General features: G+C 45.1%; 2 protein-coding genes across 2 annotated transcripts; both read right to left on the bottom strand.

Moving 5' to 3' along the window:
* Window positions 1-1,448, bottom strand: LOC143187675 (uncharacterized). The gene is made up of 4 exons (XM_076391913.1): window positions 294-1,448; window positions 211-248; window positions 115-149; window positions 1-41 (listed from the first exon to the last, which is right to left on the bottom strand). The coding sequence occupies exons 1-4, from the start codon at window positions 1,446-1,448 to the stop codon at window positions 1-3; spliced, it is 1,269 nt and encodes a 422-aa protein (XP_076248028.1).
* A 10,056-nt stretch (window positions 1,449-11,504) lies between these two features.
* LOC143187676 (uncharacterized) lies at window positions 11,505-12,455 on the bottom strand. Its single transcript, XM_076391914.1, has 2 exons — window positions 12,399-12,455; window positions 11,505-12,338 (listed from the first exon to the last, which is right to left on the bottom strand). Exons 1-2 carry the CDS (start codon window positions 12,453-12,455, stop codon window positions 11,505-11,507), a joined length of 891 nt encoding a protein of 296 aa, XP_076248029.1.
* Window positions 12,456-23,858: the final 11,403 nt, after the last annotated feature.

Below are 23,858 nucleotides of genomic sequence, written 5' to 3' on the forward strand. Positions count from 1 at the left end.
TCATTGTCCCTCCCGTTCTTCCAGTTTCCTTTCTGCATTTCCTGTTATAAAAACATTATTGGCATATTAGTTCATTCTTTTCCTTACATGTTGTGATGAGAGCCCCGACGTTGCCTCCACCCGTGAGTCCCTCCAGGATCAATTTGATCCTATCACCCTTCCGGGTGATCTTATGTCAGTGAAGACCTGTGTTTTGTCACAGGTCCTCACCTCCCTGGACTCTCCGTTTTATCCTTGCCTATTGGAGGCTAATCCGGATGCTTCCACGGATTAAACTCCATTATATATTTTACTAGTTTATCCAATTTTATTTCTCCTACCTCATTTATTTCTAGGAAATGTTTTCCTAGGTACTTCCTTCTTTTGCCCATTAGTCTGGGACACTTGCAAATTATGTGAGCACTGCTCTCTTCTTCTTCCTCACAGAAACCACACATTCTATCTTCCAGTTGTTTCATCCTGGCCAGATGAAGTTTCAATTGCGCATGCCCCGTTAGTAAGCCTGAAATCAACCTACACCTCCCTCTTTCCATTGCTATTAAATTCTTTGCATACTTGTATCTGAGTTCTTCCCCTAACATCTTCTTTGCCTCTCTGCATCCCTCCGTCTCACTCCATTTCCTCTTCCTTTGTTCCATGGTCCATTGTTTGATTGCAGTCTTTACTGTTAATACCGACATTGGCAGATATGGTTCCATTCCTATCGGATTTTCATCCGATCCTTGATTTGCCAATTTGTCTGCCATTTCGTTTCCTTTTATCCCCTCGTGTCCTGGTACCCATATCAAGGTTATCCTATTCTCCTTTCCTGCTAGCTCATTTAGTTTCGTCTTACATTGCATGACCGAAATTGATGTGTGCGCTTGCTTACAAAGCGCTTTCAACGCTGCTTGGCTGTCTGAGCATATAGCTATCTTTTTATTTCTAGTATCCCTTTCTGTGAGTGTTTCCGCCCATGCCTGTATGGCCAGTACTTCTGCCTGGAAGACTGTTGCCAACTTTCCTAACTGGATCACTCCTTTATCTGTTCCTTCTTCATTGGTCCAGGCTGCTCCCGTGATGCCCTCCTTTCTTGATCCGTCCGTGAACCAGATCTGATGATAGTCCTTCCAGCTGTTACCTTTATCTCCCCATTTTGCCCTGTTACCAATCTGTATTTGAAATCTTCTCTGGAACATGAATTTCAGGATCTGGTTATCCTGCCTCATCCTTATTAGTTCCCTGATGTACTCATTCCCTTCTGTTCTCAATAACGAGCTGTGTCCATAGCTCCTTTCCTTCCAGACTTTCCATGTTATCAATCTGTGTGCTGTTTTCATAGCAATTCCACGTCGATTTTCTTTTCCATTGCCGTTTGCATTAATAACTCCTGTGCAACACGGCAATGATTCACATTGCATTGGAGAAACGTTAAAGAGTTGAAGGCAATCTACGTCCCAGCATGTCATTTACATGTGCTTTATATTGGGGGCATCCTAAGGAGCCCGCAACATGTCCGCAACATTTGTTTCATGGACACCCCTTCTTATGTACAAAATGCACCGTGGCATGGCATTGCATGACTTAATGCCGTGGTCTTCGTTGCCACATCTTCTGCACAACTCACGGCCTTTCATTTTTACCTTGCAGTTGTATGTCATGTGGCCAAATTCATGACACCTAAAACACCTGATTAATCGCGGGACCATTCTGACTCTGCAAATGGTGTAGCCAACTTTTATTCGATCGCTTTCCTTCACAGCGTTCGAAAACTTTGCGGGCATATCTACTATGGCGAGTCTTGTGCCGGAATAAGTTTCTCCTATAGCCTGAACCTCAACCATACTGGTTTCGGGTATCCTATAGAAGTTGGCAATGTCCTGTGCCACTTCGGTTCTAGAGGAAATAGGGTCAAGTCCCCTAACTTCCAGGGTAACCCTAGGAAGCAGTGCCCTAACTGTATAGGACTCGCCCACCGCATCATGGACCACTCCTCTAATCTTCTCCATATCGGTCCTTGGGTTGACCTCAATCACCAGGTCACCGCTTCGCGACCTTCTGACTCTTTTTTTTTTTTTTTTTTTTTTTTTTTTTTTTTTTTTTTTTTTTTTTACGTGGAGAATTGCCTAACGCACACCCCGGGATGGGGGAATCCCGGGGTAGTGTGGGGCTTGTACCCACTAAAACTCCACGGTGGCCATCTTCAGCGCATGAGGGGGATTCCGGGAACTCTTTGGAACACTACTGGAGCCCCCCGCGCTACCTGCGCCGCTATCAGCGCGGCGGAGTGCCTGCTTCTGTGGGGAGTGTCACCTCCCCACGTGGCCGCGGACGCCTCGCGCTACGCGCCCAGCGCCCGCGGCCACTTCTTTTTCCCTTTTGGAATTGGCGCCACCGAGAGGGCCACACCCTCGACGACGCCCCTTCTGAGCCTTTTGACAGGAGGCCACCGGGTCCCCGACCCGGTGACCTCAGGCCCTAGCGGTCCCGCGCGCGGCTGACGGGCAGAGTAACCGAGCCCGCCGCGGCGTTATGCGCGGGAACCGCCTGTTAGTGCCGGGCGGATAACGGTTTCGCCCGGCCGAGGGGCGCGCGGGCAGGTCAGGGGGGACCAGCCCCACCTGTGACTGGGGCGGCACGTAACGCCGCCCCGCTGCCCTACGCGCCCCTCTTCTTTCTGCGCGAGCGGGAGGTCGCAGACTCGTCCGCCTCCTTCCGGGTCATAATATCCTCACAGAAGGAGGCGAACGCTTGCCAGGCGTCGCGATCGCCTGCGATCGGAGGGAGAGGTCGCCACCCATCCCCCTCCGGAGCGCCCGCCTTTGAGCCGCAAAGGCGGGACACTCTTCCAGCGCGTGTTGCGCGGAGTCCTGCTCCACGCCACACTGGTGGCACCTGGCCGTCGTCTCGGCACCTATCTTCACCAGGTACTCTCCGAAGCATCCGTGCCCGTAGAGCACCTGGGTCATTCGGTAGGTGAGCCCACCATGCCTAAACCCAGACCTAACCCTGACCTAACCCTGACCTAACCAAGATCAACGTTACCTTGGTTCCTCTGTCAATCAGTCTGTTTACCCTCCTTTTGCAGTCCATGACCGTCACGGATCTGTGCGCTGGTTTGCTCAACGCCTTCAGCGCCGCTTGGCTGTCCGAGCAGATGGCGATTCTCTTGTGTTCGGTTTCCCTCACTATCAGTGTCTCCGCACAGTCTTGTATTGCCAAGACCTCTGCCTGAAAAACCGTCGCCAGTTTCCCTAGTTGGATCACCTTCATGTCCATTCCGTCCTCATTCGTCCATGCCGCTCCCGTGATGCCTTCTTTCCCGGATCCATCCGTGTACCAGATTTGATGGTACTCCTTTAGCCCCTTCTTTTTGTCCTCCCAGCTTGTTTTGCTACTAAGTTGTGTCTGAAACTTCCTTTGGAAGATAAATTCTAATGTTCTGCTGTCTTGTCTCATACTTATCATTTTCCGTACGTCCCCGTTCCCTTCCGTCTTCAGTACAGAACTATGGCCGAAGTCCCTTTCCTTCCATGCATTCCATGTCACTAGTCTATGCGCTGTTATTAACGCCAGCGTCTTGATTTTTACATCCAGTGGCTCCACCCCAGCCACAACTTCGGCCGCCCTTGTCGGCGTCGTGCTTAATGTTCCCAGAATCCTTTTCAGCGCTAGACCTTGCAACCCGTCTAACTTGTTTTTCACCGTTCTCATGTTGGCCGCCTCCCACCAGGTTATACTACCAAACATTAACCTAGGAAGTACGATCGCCCCATACATCCATTTTGTCGTTAGGGGTGATAACCCCCATGTGGGGCCCACCACCCTACCCAATATCGCTAGGTTCGCTTTTGCTTTACTTATCTGTTTGAAGATATGTTTCCTCCATGTCAGCCTCTTATTCAGCCAAACTTCTAGGTATTTCACCTCCTTCGTGAACTTCAGTACCTGTCCTTTGTATCTCAGGTCCGTAACTGTTGGCCTGTTGATCTTTCTTGTGAACAGAATCATTTCCATTTTCGTCGGATTCACCGATAACCCTGTCTGGTTGCACCATTCCTCCAGCACTCGCAACGCCTTCTTTGCCCTGCAAGTAACAAGCTCCTCGCTCTTCCCTGTTGCCAGGAATGTCACGTCATCGGCGTAAGCCAGTACCACTACACCACTTCTCTCAAGTCGGTGTAGGAGATTGTCCACTGCCAGGCACCATAAGAGCGGTGACAGGATTCCCCCTTGAGGGCAACCTCTATTCACGAATCCTTTCGTGATTGCTTCTCCTTTCGAAGTCTGCAATTCCCTGGTGGTTAACATAACGTTTATCCACCGGCTAACATATTCATTTTCACCAAATTCCCTCAGAGAGTTGACTATTAATTCCGTTGGCGTTTGGTTAAACGCCCCCTCGATGTCCAAGAAGCTTGCGATCGTCAAAGACTTTTTCCTCATGGCCTCCTCTATTCCCCCTATCAAGTTATGCAGGGCTACCTCCACTGAGTGTTCTATTCTGAAAGCATTCTGTTTATCATGCAATGGTTTTATTGTCAACGTCACCTCCTTCATATACCTATCCACTAGCCTTTCCAACATTTTTAATAAAAGTGATGTCAGGCTAATGGGCCTGGATGCTTTAGGCGCTGCATAATCCGTTTTCCCCGGTTTGGGTATAAAAGTTACCCTAGTTACTTTCCACAATTGCGGTATTATTCCTAATGCGAAGCTGGCCCGCATTATCTTTACCAAAAATTCCTTAATATGGGGCATCGCCACCTTTATCACCTTTGGGTTGATTCCATCCACCCCTGGTGTCTTATAAGGCAGAAACGATCCCACTGCCCATTCCACTCTTTCTGTTGTAACTATTTTGTTTGCGATCTCCCATCCTGGTTTCTGAATTGCGTTTGACGTTCCTTCCGTGTCTATGCTCTCGTTCGTTTCCAGTGGAACCCCACTGAAGCCTGGGAAGTGCTCCCTCAACAGCATGCTTAAGCTCTCCTCATTGGGTTCCGTGTAGGTCCCGTCCTCCTTTCTTAAGGCCCCAAGCTGCTCTCTTACTCCATTACTCAGCATTTTGCTGAGTCTTGTCGCTTCTGAAACTCCCTTAATCTCTGCACAGAACTCCTTCCACGATTCTCGCTTGGCCACAATTACTATCCTTTTAAAAATTCTTGTTAATTCCCTTACTTCCTTCCATCTTGCCATACCACCTTTCCTTTTTGCCGTTTTTATTCTTCTCATGATCTCCTTCTGTTCCTTTTCCAGCGTCCTGTTCTACCATGGTATTTTTATCTTGTTTCTTGTTTCTATTTCCTCCGTCGAGTCTTCCCAAGCCTCCCTTAGTATCTGTGTTAGTTTATCCACTGCCCCATTGAGTTCTCCCTCCGTCCCATACCTAGAAGGAAACTCATGCTTGCGTGTCTTTACCATTTCTCCATACCTTTTCCAATTCGTGGCCCTTGGGTTTCTTCCCAACTCTGTCTCCTGATGTTGTCCTACATCCACTTCGAACCTTATGTATTTGTGGTCCGAGAACGAGATGTCGCTGCTCACCTTCCATCCTTTTATCTTGCCCGCTAGACGTTGTGAGCACATCGTCACATCCAGGACTTCTTTTCTGGGTACCGTTTCGAATGTATGCCTGTTTCCTCTGTTCAGCGTTACCAGTCCGTTCGCTAAAATAAACTCCATTAATTCCTCACCTATTGTATCCGTCACTGTGCTCCCCCATCTCTTATGTTTGGCGTTCACATCTCCTCCTATCAGCACTTCCACTCCTTTGTCTTGTGCGAATTCCATGAACCTTTGAACTGCTATTCCCGGCCTTTTCTCCTTCGCATTCCATGGCGCGTATACCGACATCACATAAATTATTTTGTCTTCCTGATCCTCTTCATCTTTAATTCCTATACTCACCACAGCCATATCTCTTGTATTATATTGCCTTACCGTACCCACATCTATTCTTTTCCTTGTCAGAATACACGCTCGTGCTTGCTTATTGTTTAGCGCCCATACTTTTCCAACCAGTCCTAGACCTCTTATTCCTCCATGTGCCGTCCATGGTCCCTGAATCAAAGCCACGTCAATTCTGTCCCTGGCCATGGTCCTTGCTAACGCTGCTGATGCGGCCTCGCTGTGATGTAGATTGATTTGAATAAGTCTGAGGGACATAATTAACGGTCTCTGTAACAAAAAGCTTCCTTTATTGTTCTCCCTATTTATTCTTACCTTAGTGTGGTTCTTGGCTTCCTCCTTTCCATCCTTTTCCCTCCGGATTTACCCCTTCCCTTGTCCCCCGTCTTCCCTTACTTCCCCCAGTGTAGGTTATTAAGCATAGCCTATATTTATTCTTTCTACTATTTTTTTTATTATTATTTTTCTTATATCTATTGTACATTTCTTACTTGATATTACTTAATACTATTTTACAATTTCATCGCCCTTATTTTAAGAAGTGACGTAAGGTGAAGGTCACCTTACATGCCTCCCCTCCTATCGACAACCTCATGTCCCTTTGTTTCAAGTATCTATACGTTCGAGGTCCCACCTCAAAACAGCTGTCCCTACCTCTGCTTAGGGTGGGACGCTCCTTTAGTAGTTGCCAGTCTGCTGTTCTTATTAATCTATTGTCTCGTCTCAGTAGTCTAGGAAGATCCTCCGCCCGGATCCCTTGGAGTCCTACCGACGCTATAATTCGTATTGATTTATTCAAAATATCAGGATCTTCAATCCTAATCTCCCCCCCTCCGCGCATATCTTTTGTACCACTTCTTTATTTGGTGTATACACCTCTCTTGTTCTTGTCCCCTTCGCGTCTACTAAGATTCCCCCTTTCATTAACCCTATCCTTGTTATGAACGTTCGTTCGTTCATTTCCAAACACCTCAATACAAATGCAGATACTATCGCATCCATTTCCGCTCTATTTAATTTGTGACGCGGGTAATCCTCTGCGACTATACAAAATTTAGTCCTTCTCATTCTGTCATCTCCTCTCTCTTCTTTCGCGTTTGCTGCCTGCTCCTCCTCCCTTATTTTGCCTTTTTCCTCTTCGGTTCTCTCGTTTTCCTCTTTCTTGTTTTTATCTTTATCTTTTACCTCCCCCCTGCTTCCCTCTGTTTCTGTTGTTTTACTCATGTTCTCTCCCTCTTTCCCTGTCACTTCCCTCCTATTTAATCCTTCTATTCCCCCTATTCTTCCTTTCACACCCCCTTGCGTCCCTTTCCTCTCTCTGTCCTCCCTCACGTCGATTACCTTCTTCCTTTCCGCGTCCCAGTCTATCTGTTCCTTTCTTTTCCCCCCTTTTTCCTGAATATCTTCCTCAAACTCTACGATTATCTCTTCCTTGATTCTTTTCTCTTTCACCCCCAAATTTCCCCACTCCGCTACTTCTCCTTTTTCCCTTTTCCCATTCCCTGCTTGTTCCATTTTTCCCGTCGTCTTCTCGTTTTTCCCTACTCCTCTTCCTATTCCCTTCACCTTCTACTGAATCGGTGGGCATTTTATCTTTCCCACCAGCAGCTCTCTGATGTCAGCCTGTTTCTTTGTGCCCGGCTGTCCCCCCAATACTTCGACTTCCCGTACTACGGGCTTCATGAACTCTTCTTCCTTCGCTTCCTTCTTCGTTGTTTTTTCCTCCTTCCCCTCTTCTTTGTTCATTTCCTCCTCCAGGTCCTCTATGGTGAAGTCCACCTCCTCACTGAAGAAACTCTCTTCTATGATGAGGTCCTCATTTTCGTCAAAGTTCCTCTCCATTCTTTTAAGTAAATAAACAGGCTGTTACGTAGGAGTTTGTGATTGACCAGGGGGGGAGCAAGCAATCCCAGAACGCAAACCAGAGACCCTCATTCCATTCATTCCTCCACCCTTCCACACTCATGCCTTACAATTGTTTGCCATATTCATTCATTCATTCCATACCCTAACATTCTTATTACTACCTTATCCTATGTTCTATTTTATCTTAATTGTACTATATATAAAAAGAAAGGAAAAAAAAGAAATTTTTTTTTTAGTCCTCCTCCGTATTACTCTCCCCAAACAGATCCCTCAATCTCTTCTTTACTTTTTCCCTTCTGCTTTCCTCCCTTCTGTCTTTTCCTTCCCCTTTTCCTTCTTCTTCTGTTACCATCTCTCCTTTCCTTTTCTCCCCCTTCGTTCCTGCTATATTCTTCTTTATTTGGTTCCTTCCGCCATTCCCTTCCTCCTCCTCATCTTCTTTCCTCCTGCTTGTACTTTCCCCTTTTCCTGCTTCTTTCCTTCTCTTCACCTCTGCTCCTTGGCCTTCCTTCCCTAATGCCCTCTTCCTGCTCTCAAATTGTACTTGCGGGTACCGCCTCTTTAGATCTTCCATTCTTTTTTTCTCCCGCCAAACTCCTGTCTCCCCCTTTTCCCCCTTGTTCTTTTCTATATTTCCTTTATCCCTTGTTTCTTGTCTCTCTCCTGTCTGCATTCCTTTCTCTCTCTCGTCCAGCCATCTCTTCACTTTTTCCTCTTGCTCCCTTTTTATACTCCCTATTTTCCTCATTTCCCAATTGATATCTAATTCTACCTTCTCCTGTTTTCTACTTCTCCTTACTTCCTCTGCTTTCCTCTGGTCCCTTTTCCTCGCGTCAATCCACACGTCTTCTTTTCCCACTATTCTGTTGAAAATGTTTTCTTTATTTTCTTCCCCCTTTTCTCCCCTTACTCCCTTTCTTCCTATCGCTACTACTTTGTCTATTTTCACTATCCTAGGTTTCTTAACCCCTTTTGATTCGTTCAACCTTTCAAATATCTCTATTTCCCTCCTTACCCTCTTGCCCACTGACATCTCCGAAAGTTTCGACCCTGATGTTTTTGAACTTGTTATATCAATCACTTCCTCCTGTTTCCTCTCCTCCTTCGTTTCCTTCTTCTCTTCTCTTTCTTTTCTATCTCTTTTCAATCTCAGCTCCCAGGCTTTGTTTGCTCTCTCCCAGGCTCTATCGAATTTACCCGAAAAATCCACACTACCCCCCTTTTTCCCCTCCTTCCTCTCTTCCCCTACCATGTGTATGTTTCGCGATTCTGTAACCTCTATTCCCGATGACAGTCTTTCTCGCGTACCGCGCAACGTCGTCTTTTCCCGAGACATTCTCGTTAACCTCGTCTATCGTTATTCGTTCTAGCGATTCTACTTCATCTCGCGTTCTGTGCGTACTAGCTGCTTCGTATCGATGCGTACACACGCCGACACGAGTGCGACGTTGATCGTTCGACGAAACCACAGTGTCTGAGTTTCTGTTTTAAAGTTTTGCAGATTCCTGGCCCACCGGAGGGTTTCGCAGAGCATCCTCCCTCCAAATGGATAGTCGACCAGGTAGAGTAATTACTTTACTTTACTCTGTCGAACTTCAATCGCAATCGTGTCAGCGTACGTATTTCCGACGCGTTCCCTCGATACTACACGTTCTTCATGCTATCCCCGTGCGCACTTTTCTTTTACCCGCGTCCTCTCGTAATTTGACTCGCCTCTTTATTCTGTACAAGTTTACACCGACTCGACGATACGCTATTCGTTTATTTTTCTATTCCCGCTGTTGCAGCCGTGCCTCTATCCTCTCGTTTCATCATCCGTATTTTCATGTTTCAAACAATTTCCTATTCTTTTCGTATTTATTATTTTATTCCCCGCATACCGGCGAGTACTCGCCCCCTGACCTTTCCGCGCACCGAGTCCCGTTACTTTTTGACCGACCTTGCCCATGCATTGTCTACCGATTCCCCTTTTACGATCGTTGTCTTTTTCGTTCGTATCTTCGAATTGTTTGTCTACGATTTACGATTCCTAATTTTCTTCGAACGAATAATGACTCTACCTCGCGTGTTGTTTTTTTTTTTCTCGGAATTCCCTTTTTCTAAAATCGAGCCTCTATCGTCATCACTTCACTCCTCGTGAATTTCTTTCTTCTCTAGTTAGGATTCTCCTTTTTGTAGTCTTTTTTCTTAAACCGTAGAATAATTCTGCTTTCTCTTTTATTTTCAGTTCCAGCGGGGGAATACCGGCCATCGCCGTCAGCACATCGTGGGAAACCGTACGGTAAGATGTAATTATTCTTCCAATTCCTATCTTTTGTATTGCTAATAATTTTTTCTTATTTATTTGCAGGTCCACGGCTCGACTCCATATGGGTGCCGCGTATGTAACAGCAGACTCCATCACCTGGTAATACAAAATTCTATTCTTATTTTTAGGTCCACCGATATTTGCCATCAATCTGGAGTGGCCCGCGATGGTCTTACTTCCTTTTTTAGTAACGTTTTCAACATGGGTTTTAAAATTTGTGTCTTTTTCGAAGGTAACACCTAAATATTTCAGGTTTGTCTCAGGTTGCTTTTTATAATCTAGTATTTTTAGCGTGAACTTTTTGTCTATCCGTTTTTTATTTAAAAATATATACTTAGTTTTATCTTTTGCTATTACTAACCCGGTATTTTTAATCCAAGTGTTTATATCTGTCATTACTCTATTTGTTATTTCTTTCAGGTTTTCTAATTTGCACGCCGTTATCAACAGAGCAACGTCATCTGTATAACCAATTAGGTGCGTACCTTTCGGTAAGTTCAATTTTAGTAGACCATCGTAAGTTTTGTTTCACAGGACCGGTCCCAGGACCGAGCCCTGTGGGACACCCCTATACATTCTTTCTGTTATCCACCCTTCAGCACATAGATATTTTATATTTCTATCCTTAAAATAGTTTATCATGATTCTTCTTAAATTGCTTGGTATTCTTTCGTCTTCTAGGGCCTCGAAAATCCTACTCCACGGCAATGAATTAAAGGCATTCTTTATATCAATCGCTATCAGTACTGCAAATCTTTGTTGTATGTTCGCCGTTTCGGTAATCTCTTCAACTTTCGCCAACGCATCCATTGTTGACTTGCCAGTCGTAAAACCGTATTGGTTACTTTCAAACGGTTTTTCTCCTAAGGCTTTCATAAGTCTCATTTTTATAATGTATTCAAACAACTTTGCCCAGGCATCGATGACGCACAGCGGACGATATGCGTCATCCATGCCTGGGTCCTTGCCTTCCTTTCTTAATAGTACAAGCCTTAGCGTTTTCCATGCATCTGGTAGTCTGCCTTCTCTGAGGCAACCATTTATTAGGTTTTTAATCATGTTCGTTTCTTTTTTAGCAAGCCATTTTATCAGCGCAGGAGGTATTCCATCGCATCCAGGAGCTTTTTTAATTTTCAGGTTCTTCGCCGCATTTAGGATTTCTTCATTAGTCCGGTTCATCATTCAGGTAAGTATCATTTTCATTCTTTCTTATCTCATTGTACATTTTTTCTTCATATTTTTCCAGGTATTTCAGATCGTCCTCGTCACCAGGGAACAATGTCTTTATAATCTCACGCGCTCTACTATTTCCAAGTCTTGGACTCGGAAGTTTACTCTTAAGTCTGTTTATAGTTAGTTTATAGGACTTGCCTCATATATCTTTGTCTAAATCATCACATAGGCTCTTCCACCATTCAACCTTACTATCTGATATCGTATACTATAACACTTTCCGTTTTTCCTTATGTTCTTTCTCTAAAACTTGCCAATTTGTTTTCTGTTTCTTTCTGGCTCTCTGAAACCTTCTTCTGGCTGCATTCATGTTTTTCCTTTTTTCACTAATCTGTATATTCCACCAGGGGTTTGCTCTACGTTTCTGTGGATAGATGCTCTTCCTCTTCATTGATTCCCCGCATGTCAATAGGGTGGCTCTCAAGGTTTCACACACTCTTCCAAAAGACATCATACAATCACTTGTACGCGGCGTCTCATTGTTTACCAGGTAAGCATCCAAACACTCAATAAAACGTTCTTCATTAAAGGTTTCAAACGACCATGGTCTAAACGCAGCATCGTCTATCACACTATTTTCTGTCATCCGTATAACATGAGTTACATACTTATGGTCTGAACTTAGGTCCTGTTCTATTACTTTACTTATTTTAACTTCCTTAAGGGTTTTTACATCACAGCTAATAATGTCAATTTTAGATGTTTTACTATTTTTCTCAAACGTGTGACCACCATCAGTTATTATTGGGACCAATCTCATGTCTTCGTGAGCTTCAAGAAGTATGTTACCGCGGCTATTTGTTTTATCAGAACCCCATGCTGGCTGTTTAGCATTTAAATCTCCCATTAGTGAAAAACGATCTTTATTCGCTCTTCTTATCTTTACTATCTCTTTAACTATTTCACAAAATTTGGTAATACCACTATTTGGGGAGATATAAGCGCTAATCATCACGATATTTTCTACATTTGTACCCACAAAACCTTCTCCGCATATAAGATCTTCATCGTTACAGCCTATGCCGTTATACTTAGTGAAGACCTAACCCAGACCTATGCTGATTATGCTGATTATGCTAACTGTCACGGGGGGAGTGATCACCGGTGTGACTCCCAGGCCACTATCAGACTTGGTACGTCCGATTTCACACCGAAGCATGGAGGCAATAACCCGTTCCTACCCTCAACCCTAGCTTCCGTTTCACCCCTGCTTTACTGGCCCGGGCCTATGCAGACTGTACCTTCAGCCGGGGGTACGCCCTCATCGAAGTTCGTGCCATGGTTCGTCCCTGTTCGTAGCTAAGAGTGGTGTAAGACGTTGGGCCAACCGAACTTCTCAGACGCATTCGAGTCCTGCTAAGAACCCGATCTTGACTTACGTCAAATCGCTGCGAATTCGTCCTCGATCGAAGCCTCCCTACGCTATCCTCCGTTACACAAAATTTCCCCGTGCGCGCGACCTAGGACCAGCTACCCTGGTGCCTTCCTCCCTCGACTAATCTTCGCCCCACCCGTTGTCGAGCCAACTGAATTTCGCCGAAATCATCTCATCGACCATCTCAGCTGACCTTGCGTCTTTCGACCGAGCTATTGATGATATCAGTTCCGTCAGTGTTTTTGACGCGTCTGTTTTTCCCAAACTCTACCCTCCAACCCCCCCTTATGCCCAGAGACGCAGAAAGCTCCCCCCCTCCCTTTGACGGATAAGCAACTTTAGTTCCCCTCATCCCCACGGTATCGACCCCCCCACCCTTTTTCCCCCATCCCCTCGCGTGCTTTTACTCCCTATGCTCTAGCTCCTCTAAGTCCCTGTCTACCTACCATTCCCCTGGAGGCTTCCGATCTCAAAATTCGCAGCTCGTTCGTTGAATCTCTACAGTGCTGAGATGAGGTGTAAACCTTCCCCATCTCCGGCCTCTGTACTTCTTCCCTTTTTTAGGAAGGCATTTCCTTTCGGAATCCTCATGTCCTTTCGGACAGGTAACTTGGATTTGGCTCCCCGTCTTCACGGCTCGCCGCCTCCATTTCTCATATGTAGGATGCGCAACGTATGTCAAGTAGAGAGAGAATTTCTAGGACAGACTCCTCGTCCCTATGTTTCTATGGAACTATGGGACAATTTGTTTCGGAGTTTCATGGACCCTCCCCCGCTCCTATGTTTCACCTTTCACAGCTTAACTATGGAGCGGGCGATTCGCAGGATTCAGGAGTCATCTAGATCTATACTTTGCCTTCCCAAAGGTTCGTTATGATTCTAGATTATCCCGTGGATCGGATACAAGCTCTACTCCTTGTCTATTCTTCAGCATTGCTGCCTAGATTTGACTCAGTTTCGTTAAGGACGCGTTTGATTCTAAGACAGGTGACTCTCTCTACCCTCCCGTTACGCATCTTATCCCTCCTTCTCTTTTTTTTTTCAGATGTTCACTGCTTTCCAGGTATATTTATTTTGACGCGTTGACACAATATTCTCGTTAAACGTTCCATTTATTTATTTCTTCTCTTATAAATACAAGTTTCTTGTTCTTGTTACTAGTACGTGCGCTTCCTTATTTTCTCCTTACAATTGTTCATTCCATTGGCTACCTATCGTCATTCCTTACTCTATTCACATGCTCTTGTTTAAGTGTATACTTCCAATCATTTATTCGTTCTATCTATATTTTATTGTGACATTCTAATGTTGCACACACCCGCGGTGTCCCTATTCTATTATTATTACACTGTTCAACACGGGTCTGATTTTGTAACCGTGAATAAACATTTCCTTTAGATTTCGACGTCCTGATTACGAATCTGCAAACCGTTTTTTTCCAGAACGTACAGTTTTTGAAAAAATCAATTTTAAAAAAAATGACAAATTTTCAACTTTGGGATTTTTCTGTGCTTTTGCCGTAGTAGTTATTTAGTTACTCTTTGCACGAAATGATTCTGTGGACTCTCCCGAATAAAATAATATAAATATTTATTAGATTATAAACATCGAAATAGGTTTAAATAGCAATTAAAGTAAAAAGGACACCTAAAATGCACCCATTTTTGCTGATATTTTTCACTTTATTTCAAAAAGTAAGGGTTTAGGAGAAAATGTGACCATACCACGCGATAGAGCAAACCTTTCTACTAAGGGAAGCATCAAGCAAATGTTCAAAATTATTTTTGTTTTCAATATAGAAATAAAATAGTTTGGCGAAACGCGCGGCGGCGACAGTGGTACTCAATGACGGCGGCGCGCGCCGGTGGACGCCTGGCCTATCGCCTGCCGTTCCGCGGACCCTATACACATTGACGTCATTGAGTACCTCTGTCTCCGGCGCGCGTTTCGTCAAACTATTTTATTTCTATATTGAAAACAAAAGTAATTTTGGACATTCGCCTGATGCCTTCCTTAGTAGAAAGGTTAGCTCTATCGCGTGGTATAGTCAAATTTTCTCCTAGACCCTTACTTTTTGAAAGAAAGTGAAAAATATCAGCAAAAATGCGTGCGTTTTGGGTGTCCTTTTCATTTTAATTGTTATTTAAACCTATTTCGATGTTTATAATCTAATAACTATTTATATTATTTTATTCGGGAGAGTTCACAGAATCATTTCGTGCAAAGAGCAACTAAATAACTATTACGGCAAAAGCACAGAAAAATCCCAAAGTTGAAAATTTGTCATTTTTTTCAAAATTGATTTTTTCAAAATCTGTACGTTCTGGAAAAAAACGGTTTGCAGATTCGTAATCAGCATGTTGAAATCTATAATAAATGTTTATTCACGTTTACAAAATCGAAAAAAAGTCAAAATTTGTTGAACAGTGTTATTATTCTTGCTACATTTTTCTTTTTTTTCCCCCCTATCTCGATCTCCTTTCATTTCTTTCCTCCCCATCAATAAAATTCACCTCTGTTCTATTTCATTATTATTATTATCTAGTTCTATCCTCGGTAACAATCTTTACCATCTCTATTTTACATTAACATTTCCTTTATCTTATCTACTCATCGTGCCATATTTATTTATCTATTTCTCCTCTTTCCGTAAAATACTATATTTATATAAGCATATATCATATTCTAATCAATCATACATTCTGGTTCTCCGGAAAAGTTTTTTTTTCAGCTAATTTATTTATATTACATTGTTCTATTTCATTTTATTATTCTATTGTCCCGCCCACCTATTAAATTTACATTCCCGTTCTCTTAGTTTTACGCATCCTTCTTCTTTTCCTTTCCTGATCCTTCCCGGTTCCTTCCTGCCCTCGGGCTGTCCCTTTCCTTTGGTTCTCGTCCTTGTCCCATTCCTATTCCTAGTCCTGCATACCCTTCCTTCTGTCTGTTTCCTTTCGCTTCTTTTCCTTCTGTTCCTCCTCTCGTTTCGCAAGTCCGTCCTTGCCTCCCCTCTCTCCAGCTGGCTGAAAACATTGAACACATATCAACACTCTATTTCTTTAGTTCTTGCCTTTGCTCGTACCCTTTGGCTTTATGGTGACGGGAGCCCCGACCTCGCCCCCATCCGTGAGTCCCCCCAGGATCGCAAGATCCTATCATCCCGAAGGATGATCTGAACTTAGTGAAGCCCTTGTCGGCCACCACCCAGTCGGACTCTCCGTTCTGAATCTTACCCTTGGGAACTGGTCCGGATATCTCCACAGACCAGTCCCTGTTCCGTGTTCCTCTCGTTTCCTAATGTCCTTCTTCCACCTTGTCTTGCTCTCCTGTCCCTCTCTTGTGCCATTCCTTGCTTCTCTCCATCTGGAACACAACTTCTTCTCTTCCCCATTAGTACCCATTTCTGTTCTCCTATCCTCTTAACCTCCTACAAATTCAAACGACTGATTAGACATATCATTCATGTGCATTGATTCTTTGGAAATCCCTTATCCCTTGTACGCTCTATGTTCCATCAATATCTCACTAAGCTCGTGTATATATTATTTGTCCATCTATATTTATTTATTTATTATTTGCATGCTCGTGTATATTTATATATATGTTTATGTTTTCGCATAACCAGTTCTTACATAAAGTTCCCTCCAACATTCTCTCCTTTATTTACAAAAACTTCTTTTTTTTTTTTACATTTGTTCAAACTCCTCTCCTTTCCCTTCCTTCTCTTCTCCTTTTCTTTCTCCTTGTCCTTTTCTGTTCTCCCTCTTCCGCCCTGCTCTTTTCCTCGTTTCTCCTGCTTCTCCCGACTGCTTTGATGAAGTCCTCCTGGTCGTCTCTACTCGACCTCCTCCTCCGCTTCCTCGTTCGCTGCAAACAGTGCAAATTATTATTTCCTCTGTCTTTCTCACCTTTATGTCCAATGCGATGACAGCCCCGACCTCGCCCTCATCCGTGAATCCCCCTAGGATCCGATTGATCCTATCATCCCCGAGGTTGATCTAAACTTAGTGAAGGCCTCCACCTTTCAGTCGAGGCCACCACCTAGTTAGACTCTCCGTTTGCCCTCTTCCCTCCTTTACCTTAACCTGGTCGCTTCCAGGGATTGACTTCCAGCATAAATTTTGCCAGCATGTCCAGTTTCATACCTTTAACTTCCTCCGTTTCTATGAGGTGTTTCCCTAGGTGTTTATACCTTCTCTCCATCAATCTGGTGCACCTGCATATTATGTGCGCGCTACTCTCCTCCTCTCTTTTGCAGCAGCTGCACATCATGCCTTTCAGTTGCTTCATCCTACTCAGGTGGAGCTTTAGTTGCGCATGTCCTGTTAACAGTCCCGCCATCAGTCTGCATTTGCCTTTGTCCATTGCGATCAGGTTCTTGGCATATTTCTATCCCGGCTCTTCTCCCAGTATCTCTTTTGCCTCTCTGCATCCTTCCGTTTCCTCCCATCTCCTCTTCCTCTGCTCCATTGCCCAGTCCTTGATAGCCGTTTTCACCGTGAGGGTCGACATTGGCAGGTATGGCTCTGCTCCCGTTGGAACCTCATCCAACCCCTGGTTTGCCAGCTTATCTGCCATTTCATTTCCTTCAATTCCCTCGTGTCCTAGCACCCACAGTAGCACGATTTTGTTACCTCTTCCTGCTAGATCATTTATCCTCTTCTTGCATTCCATCACTGATATCGATTTATGTGCCGATTTACTCAGTACCTTCAGTGCCGCCTGGCTGTCCGAACATATGGCGATCCTCCTGTGCCTGGTATCTCTTTCCATCAGCATTTCCGCGCAGTCCTGTATCGCCATTACCTCTGCCTGAAAACCGTTGCCAGTTTCCTCAGCTTCAGTACCCTTCTGTCTGTACCGTCTTCGTTTGTCCAGGCCGCTCCTGTGATGCCCTCCTTCCTTGAACCATCCGTATACCATATCTGATGGAACTCTCTCATGACCTTTTTCTTGTCCTTCCAACTCACCTTGCTACCAATCTGAATCTGGAATTTCTTCTGGAACATGAACTCCAGTACCTTGTTATCTTGTCTCATACTTACTAGTTCTCTTATAGCTTCATTTCCTTCCACCTTTAATATGGAGCTATGTCCAAAGTCCGTCTCTTTCCACACGTTCCACGTTACCAACCTATGCGCCGTCTTGATTGCCAGCGTTTTAATCTTGACATCCAGCGGCTCCATTCCTGCCACCACTTCCGCCGCCCTCGTAGGTGTTGTACTTAATGTACCTAAAATTCTCTTCAACGCCAGTCCTTGTAACCCATCCAGTTTATCCTTGACTGTCCTCATATTAGCCGCTTCCCACCATGCAATGCTACCAAACATTAGCCTAGGGAGCACGATCGCCTCGTACATCCATTTTGTCGTCGCCGGTGTGAGGCCCCACGTAGAACCTACCACCCTGCCCAGCATTGCCAAATTTGCTTTAGCCTTACTAACCTGTTTAAAGATATGTTTTCTCCAGGTCAGCCTCTCATTTAACCATACCCCTAGATACTTCACCTCCTTTGTGAATTCCAGCACTTGTCCCTTGTACCTTAGGTCCGTGATAATTGGCCTATTTATCTTCCTTGTAAACAGTATCGTCTCCATCTTAGTTGAATACACCGACAGTCCCGTCCTCATACCCCAGTGCTCCAGCACCTGTAACGCCTTTCTCGCCCTACAAGTAACAATCAATACGTTCTTTCTGTTGCCAGGAACGTTACGTCATCGGCGTACGCCAATACCGCTACACCGCTCTTTTCAAGCCGGTGTAGGAGATTATCCACTGCCAGGCACCATAATAGTGGCGGCAGGATTCCCTCTTGAGGGCAGCCCCTGTTCACGAAACCTTTCGTGATCGTTACCCCTTTGCAATTCCCTGGTGGTTAACATATTGTTAGTCCACCGGATGATATAATCGTTTTCTCCAAATTCCTTTAGAGCTTCGACTATTAGCTCTGTGGATGTTTGATTAAACGCCCCTTCAATGTCCACGAAACATGCTATCGTCAACAGTTTCTTCTTCATTGCCTCCTCCACTTGACCCAGTAAATTATGCAAGGCCACCTGTACCGAATGCCTTATTCTAAAGGCATGCTGTTTGCTATGCAACGGCTTCGCCGTCAACGTTACCTCCTTCATGTACCTGTCCACCAATCTTTCCAACATCTTTAACAGAAATGACGTCAGACTGATGGGCCGGTTTGCCTTTGGGACCGCGTAATCTGTTTTCCCTGGCTTCGGGATGAAGGTTATCCTGGTCACCTTCCATGACCTTGGTATTACTCCCAATGCCAGGCTTGCTCTCATGATCTTCTCAATATACTCCTTGATGTGTCGCATTGCCACTTTTATCATTTTAGTGTAGATCCCATCTACCCCCGGCGTTTTATATGGTAAGAATGAACTTATCGCCCATTCGATTCTTTCCGGTCTTACCACCTTACTCGCGATCTCCCATCCTGGTCTATTTAAAGCGTGCCGAGTACTCCTCTCCTCCTCGCTTTCCTGCATCTCTAGAGGCGTCCCGCTATATCCAGGGAAATGCTCTCTTATCAACATATCCAGACATTCCTCATCCGTTTCCGTATATGTTCCATCCTCCCTCCTAAGTGCTCCCAATTGTTCCCTAGTTCCGTTGCTCAGCATCTTGCTGAGTCTCGTTGCTTCTGTGACTCCGTTTATATTTGCACAGAATTCCTTGCAAGATTCCCTTTTCACCACTATCACTTTTCGCTTGAATACCCTTGTCTGCTCCTTTACGTTTCTCCATCTCGCCACTCCTCCTTTCCTTTTGGCTATCTTAATTCTCTTCTTAATCTCCTTCTGCTCTCTTTCCAACGCCGTGTTCCACCATGGTATCACTATCTTCCCCCTTATTTCTACTTCCTCCGTCGTTTCCTCCCAGGATTCCCTCAGGATTCGTGTCAGCGTGTCCACTGTCTCGTTCAGTTCTTCCTCATTCGCGTATCTCTTGGTGAACTCACCTTTCCTTTCTTCCACTCTTTCCGTGTACCTCTTCCAATTCGTTGATCTCGAATTTCTCCTTTTTTCTAACTCTTGTTGCTTCCCAATTTCCAGCTCGTACCTGACATGTTTGTGATCTGAGAAAGACACATCGTTACTCACCCTCCACCCCTTGACTCTTCCTGCCAGGCTCTGTGAGCACATCGTCACATCCAATACTTCACGCCTCAGCATAGTCTCGAACGTGAATTTTCCTCCCGTGCTTAGCATCACCTGTCCATTGCCTAAAACAAATCCCATCAGCTCCTCCCCCTTCACATCTGTTACCGTTGTAACGAGTGAGAGGAAGGCCGCGAACTCCCCACTCGAAGCCGCCCTGGTTCGCGCCGCGGCCGCCAGGCGGCGACCGCGGAATCCCGCGATCTCGCGAGTGAAACCGCGACACCGCAAGGATAAAAGGCGGGCAAGCCGAACCAAGAGGCAGAGCGTTCCAGCCACCGAGCGTGCACACAGCGAGCGATCCCGTGACAGCGCACAAGCTGGTTCTCTCTTTTTGTAAACAACTGTCCTCAGTCCTCCAGCGGACCCCTGGAGGTGGTGTTCAACCGCTCCTTGTGGTAATAACCGTGATCCTCGACGGGAGAGTTACCTCTCCGCGTCAACAACCTCGGGTCTCTGTGCATCACCCGTGGCGTAGCCCGGTGGACACAGGGGACGGGCCCTTCGGCCAAGGTCAACGGGTGGCGTAGCCGCCGTGGCCTGTAGCGCCAACCTTCGACTCCGATCCCGATGATCCTACTCCCCTGCGTACTGTAAGCACAGCGTGGAGCAGCGGCTCCCAACATTCACCGACACCGCCGTTGTGGATACCCGATCCTCTACCGCATACCGTAGGGAACAGCGGTTCCCAACCTACCGACGCGACTAACCGGGGAGCTACGACTCCCAACGCGAGCGACTGGGTGGGACTCCCCGCTCCCCGCGAAGGAGCAGCGGCTCCCACTCCGAATCGTACACGAGGGGCATCCGGCCTCTCCCGCCGCGCGTTACTAGAAAGAGAGCAATAAAGGACTGTTTAGAAACCAAGATATAGCTGACTCCCTTCATTCGCTACACGAACCCGGCGCCCGACTGAGGCGGCACCTTCTTCCTCGCTCCCCCTGGCGACCACGCACAGCGTGGTCACACCGTGCTGCTCCATTTCCTGTGCTTCGCATTGACATCCCCTCCTATGAGTATCTCCGCCCCTTTGTCCTGCACGTTTTCCATCAGTCTCTGTATGGCCTCTCCCGGTCTCTTCTCCGTTGAGTTCCATGGCGCATATAGTGATGCTATGTACATCGTTTTGTCCTCTCTTCCTCCTGTTTCCTTTATTTGGATTGTTATCACTGCCAGGTCCCGTATGTTGTATTGCCTCAACGTTGAGACCTCCAGTCCTTTCTTGGTGAGAATACAGGCCCTTGAATGTTTATTGTTTAGTGCCCATATCTTACCGATTAATCCCAAGCCCCTGATTCCTCCATGTGCCGTCCATGGTTCTTGTATTAGAGCCACATGGGTTCTGTCCCTTGCCATAGTCCTCGTCAGCGCTGCCGATGCCGCTTCGCTGTGATGTAGATTTATCTGTACTATTTCAAGGGACATGATTGATGGTATCTGTAATAAAGTTAAATATTAGTATTTCTTCTTAATATTCGACCTTTTGTCACTTAATTTTACGTTGTTTACCATTCATCCTTCCCCTACTCCCTTTTCCTCCCTCATGCCTCCTTTCCTTACCTTCCGTTCCCTCCCTCCTTCATTCATCCCAATGAATTCCAATTTGCCTCTCTTTTTTTTTTTCTTTTTATTTCCTGCTTACAACTTATTACAATTTTTGTCCTTAACCTAGACTTACTATTATTATTGTGTATTTATTCTTATCTCTATTATACTATACTATTACTTATTCTAGAGAGGTATATATATATATATATTTTACGTCTTTGCATCTTTACATTTTGTTTTTTTTTTTTACATTTTATTCCTCCTCTTCGTCGTTTCTCTCTTCATCCTCTAATGTGAGTGAAGGACACTCTGGCTGCTCCTCCTCCTATGGGCAGCCTCCTGTCCCTCTGTTGTAACATCCGGAATGTCCGTGGCCCAATCTCGAAAATAAAATCCCTCCCCCTGCCTAAGGGACCTCCTTCCTTTACGAGCTTCCAATCTGCTACCCTGATTACTGGTGTATCGAATTTTAGCAATTTCGGCACCATTTCTCCTCTAATGGCCTGTAGTCCCACTGATGCTATGATTTTAATTTTTGTGTTTAGGATCTCCTGGTCCTCGGCTTTCAAAAAATATCCTGTTATGTCTTCCTCTTTCTCCGTCAACTCTTCATATAGCTTCCTAGCCCTTTCGTCCTTCCCATCTATTAGGAGGCCACCGTTCATCAATCCTGTCCTTTTTATTTGGATGTGTCTGTTCCTTTCCATGCAAATTAATGCCACCGACGAGATGATTCTGTCCGTCTCATTTCGTAGTAATTTATTTGCCGCGGACCCCCTAGGCACCACGCAAAACTTGGTGCTCTTTCTCTTTGCTTCCTCTTTTCCCCCCTCCATGGCTTCACCTAGTCTCACTGGACCCTCTCCCTCTTCCTGCCTTCTTTCCTCCATCCTTTCGATCTTTCCTACTTTATTTACTTCCCCTACTCACGCCTCCTCCCTCTTTTCCTTCTCTCTTTCTTTTTCCCCTTCTCTCTCCTTTTCCTTCTCCTTCTCCCCCTCTCTCTCTTCTTCCCTTTCCTTTCCCTCTTCTCCTGCTTCCTTCGCCCTTCCTTGTTTCCCATTCTTATCGATTCCCTCCTGTTCACCTGCTTCCTCCTTTTTCCTTTTGTCCGTTCCTTCTTTCCTCCCATCTATCCCTTTCTCGTTCTTCCTCTCCTCCTTTCTCTCCTCCTCCTTCTTTCTCTTATATCCTTCCCCTACCTCCCTGTCGTCGATGATGACGATTATCTCTTCCTTCATCCTCCCGTCATCTCTCCTTTCCTCCCATTTTATCTCCTCCGTCTCTCTTCCCAGATACTCCGTCATAGTTTTATTCCTCCCTTCCCTGCTTCTTTTTTCCTTTCTTTCCCTCTTTTTACCTTTTGCCTCCGCCGATTTGGGGGGTAGCAAGAGCTTGCCCTTAATAAGGTCCCTAATGAACGCCTGTTTGGATGTGGACGGTCCCTCATCCTGAGCCCCATTCTCCTTTCCCCAAACCTCCACGGATCTTATCCTTGGTCCTGTTTTGTTCTCCTCCCTTTCATCTTTCTCCTCCTTGCTCGTCTATCTCTCTTCCTCCTTCTCTTCCATTTCTATCTCCCTGATCAGGGCTGCCTCTTCCTCCGCTTCCATCTCCATCTCCTCCTCAAAATATTTTGCCTCGTCTATTTGCAGAATGCAGTCGTCCGATTCAAAGTCCATCTAAAAAGAAAAACTCTTCGAGTAGGAATTTCTAACTTACCACTTTCCCTTCCTTCTTTATGCTCCCTCCCCGCTCCGTATCTCTCCTCCTCCTCACTCCCTCCTCCTTTCCTCCTTCTACTCATGCATATTCTCCAAATCCTTTACCATGCATTCCTCGTTCCTTTCACTCCACTTGCCTATCTTCATTCTCTTCCACTCCCTCCTCTCCACTCTCCCCAACTTCCTTCCTTCTTTCATTCATCCATACCATATTCTCCTCTTACTATATTGACATAATAGGTACTCTTGTTATTATATCATGCATTTTTTTATTAATTTGTTTTACAACTTAGTTTCATTCAGCATATTCTTATGACCTAACTTCTACCCTTACTGTTCACACTCCCTATTCTTGTTCCCTTTTTCTATCAATCCATTAACCACCTAACGTCATCATTCTTATCTCTTCTCTTTCTATCCTTACCCCTAATTCTTACAACTAATCTTTATTATTTTTATTATTATTATTATTATTATTATTATTGTCATTGTCTTAATATTATTATTCTACCTTCATTATTATATGATTTACATTTGTGTGTACCTAATTTTTAGCTTATGTACCTACTTGTATCTCTATTATCTCTACTCTTATCACTTACATTATTACTATTCTTATCACTATCTTTTATTAATACTATTACCACTATTTATCTTTCACTATTATTATTATTAATACTATCGTCAGTGTTTGTGTGTTGTTTTTTTTTACTCCATCACCTCCATTCCTCCTCCCT

Source organism: Calliopsis andreniformis, unplaced genomic scaffold (assembly GCF_051401765.1).
Source record: "Calliopsis andreniformis isolate RMS-2024a unplaced genomic scaffold, iyCalAndr_principal scaffold0133, whole genome shotgun sequence".
NCBI classification, from domain to species: Eukaryota; Metazoa; Arthropoda; class Insecta; order Hymenoptera; family Andrenidae; genus Calliopsis; species Calliopsis andreniformis.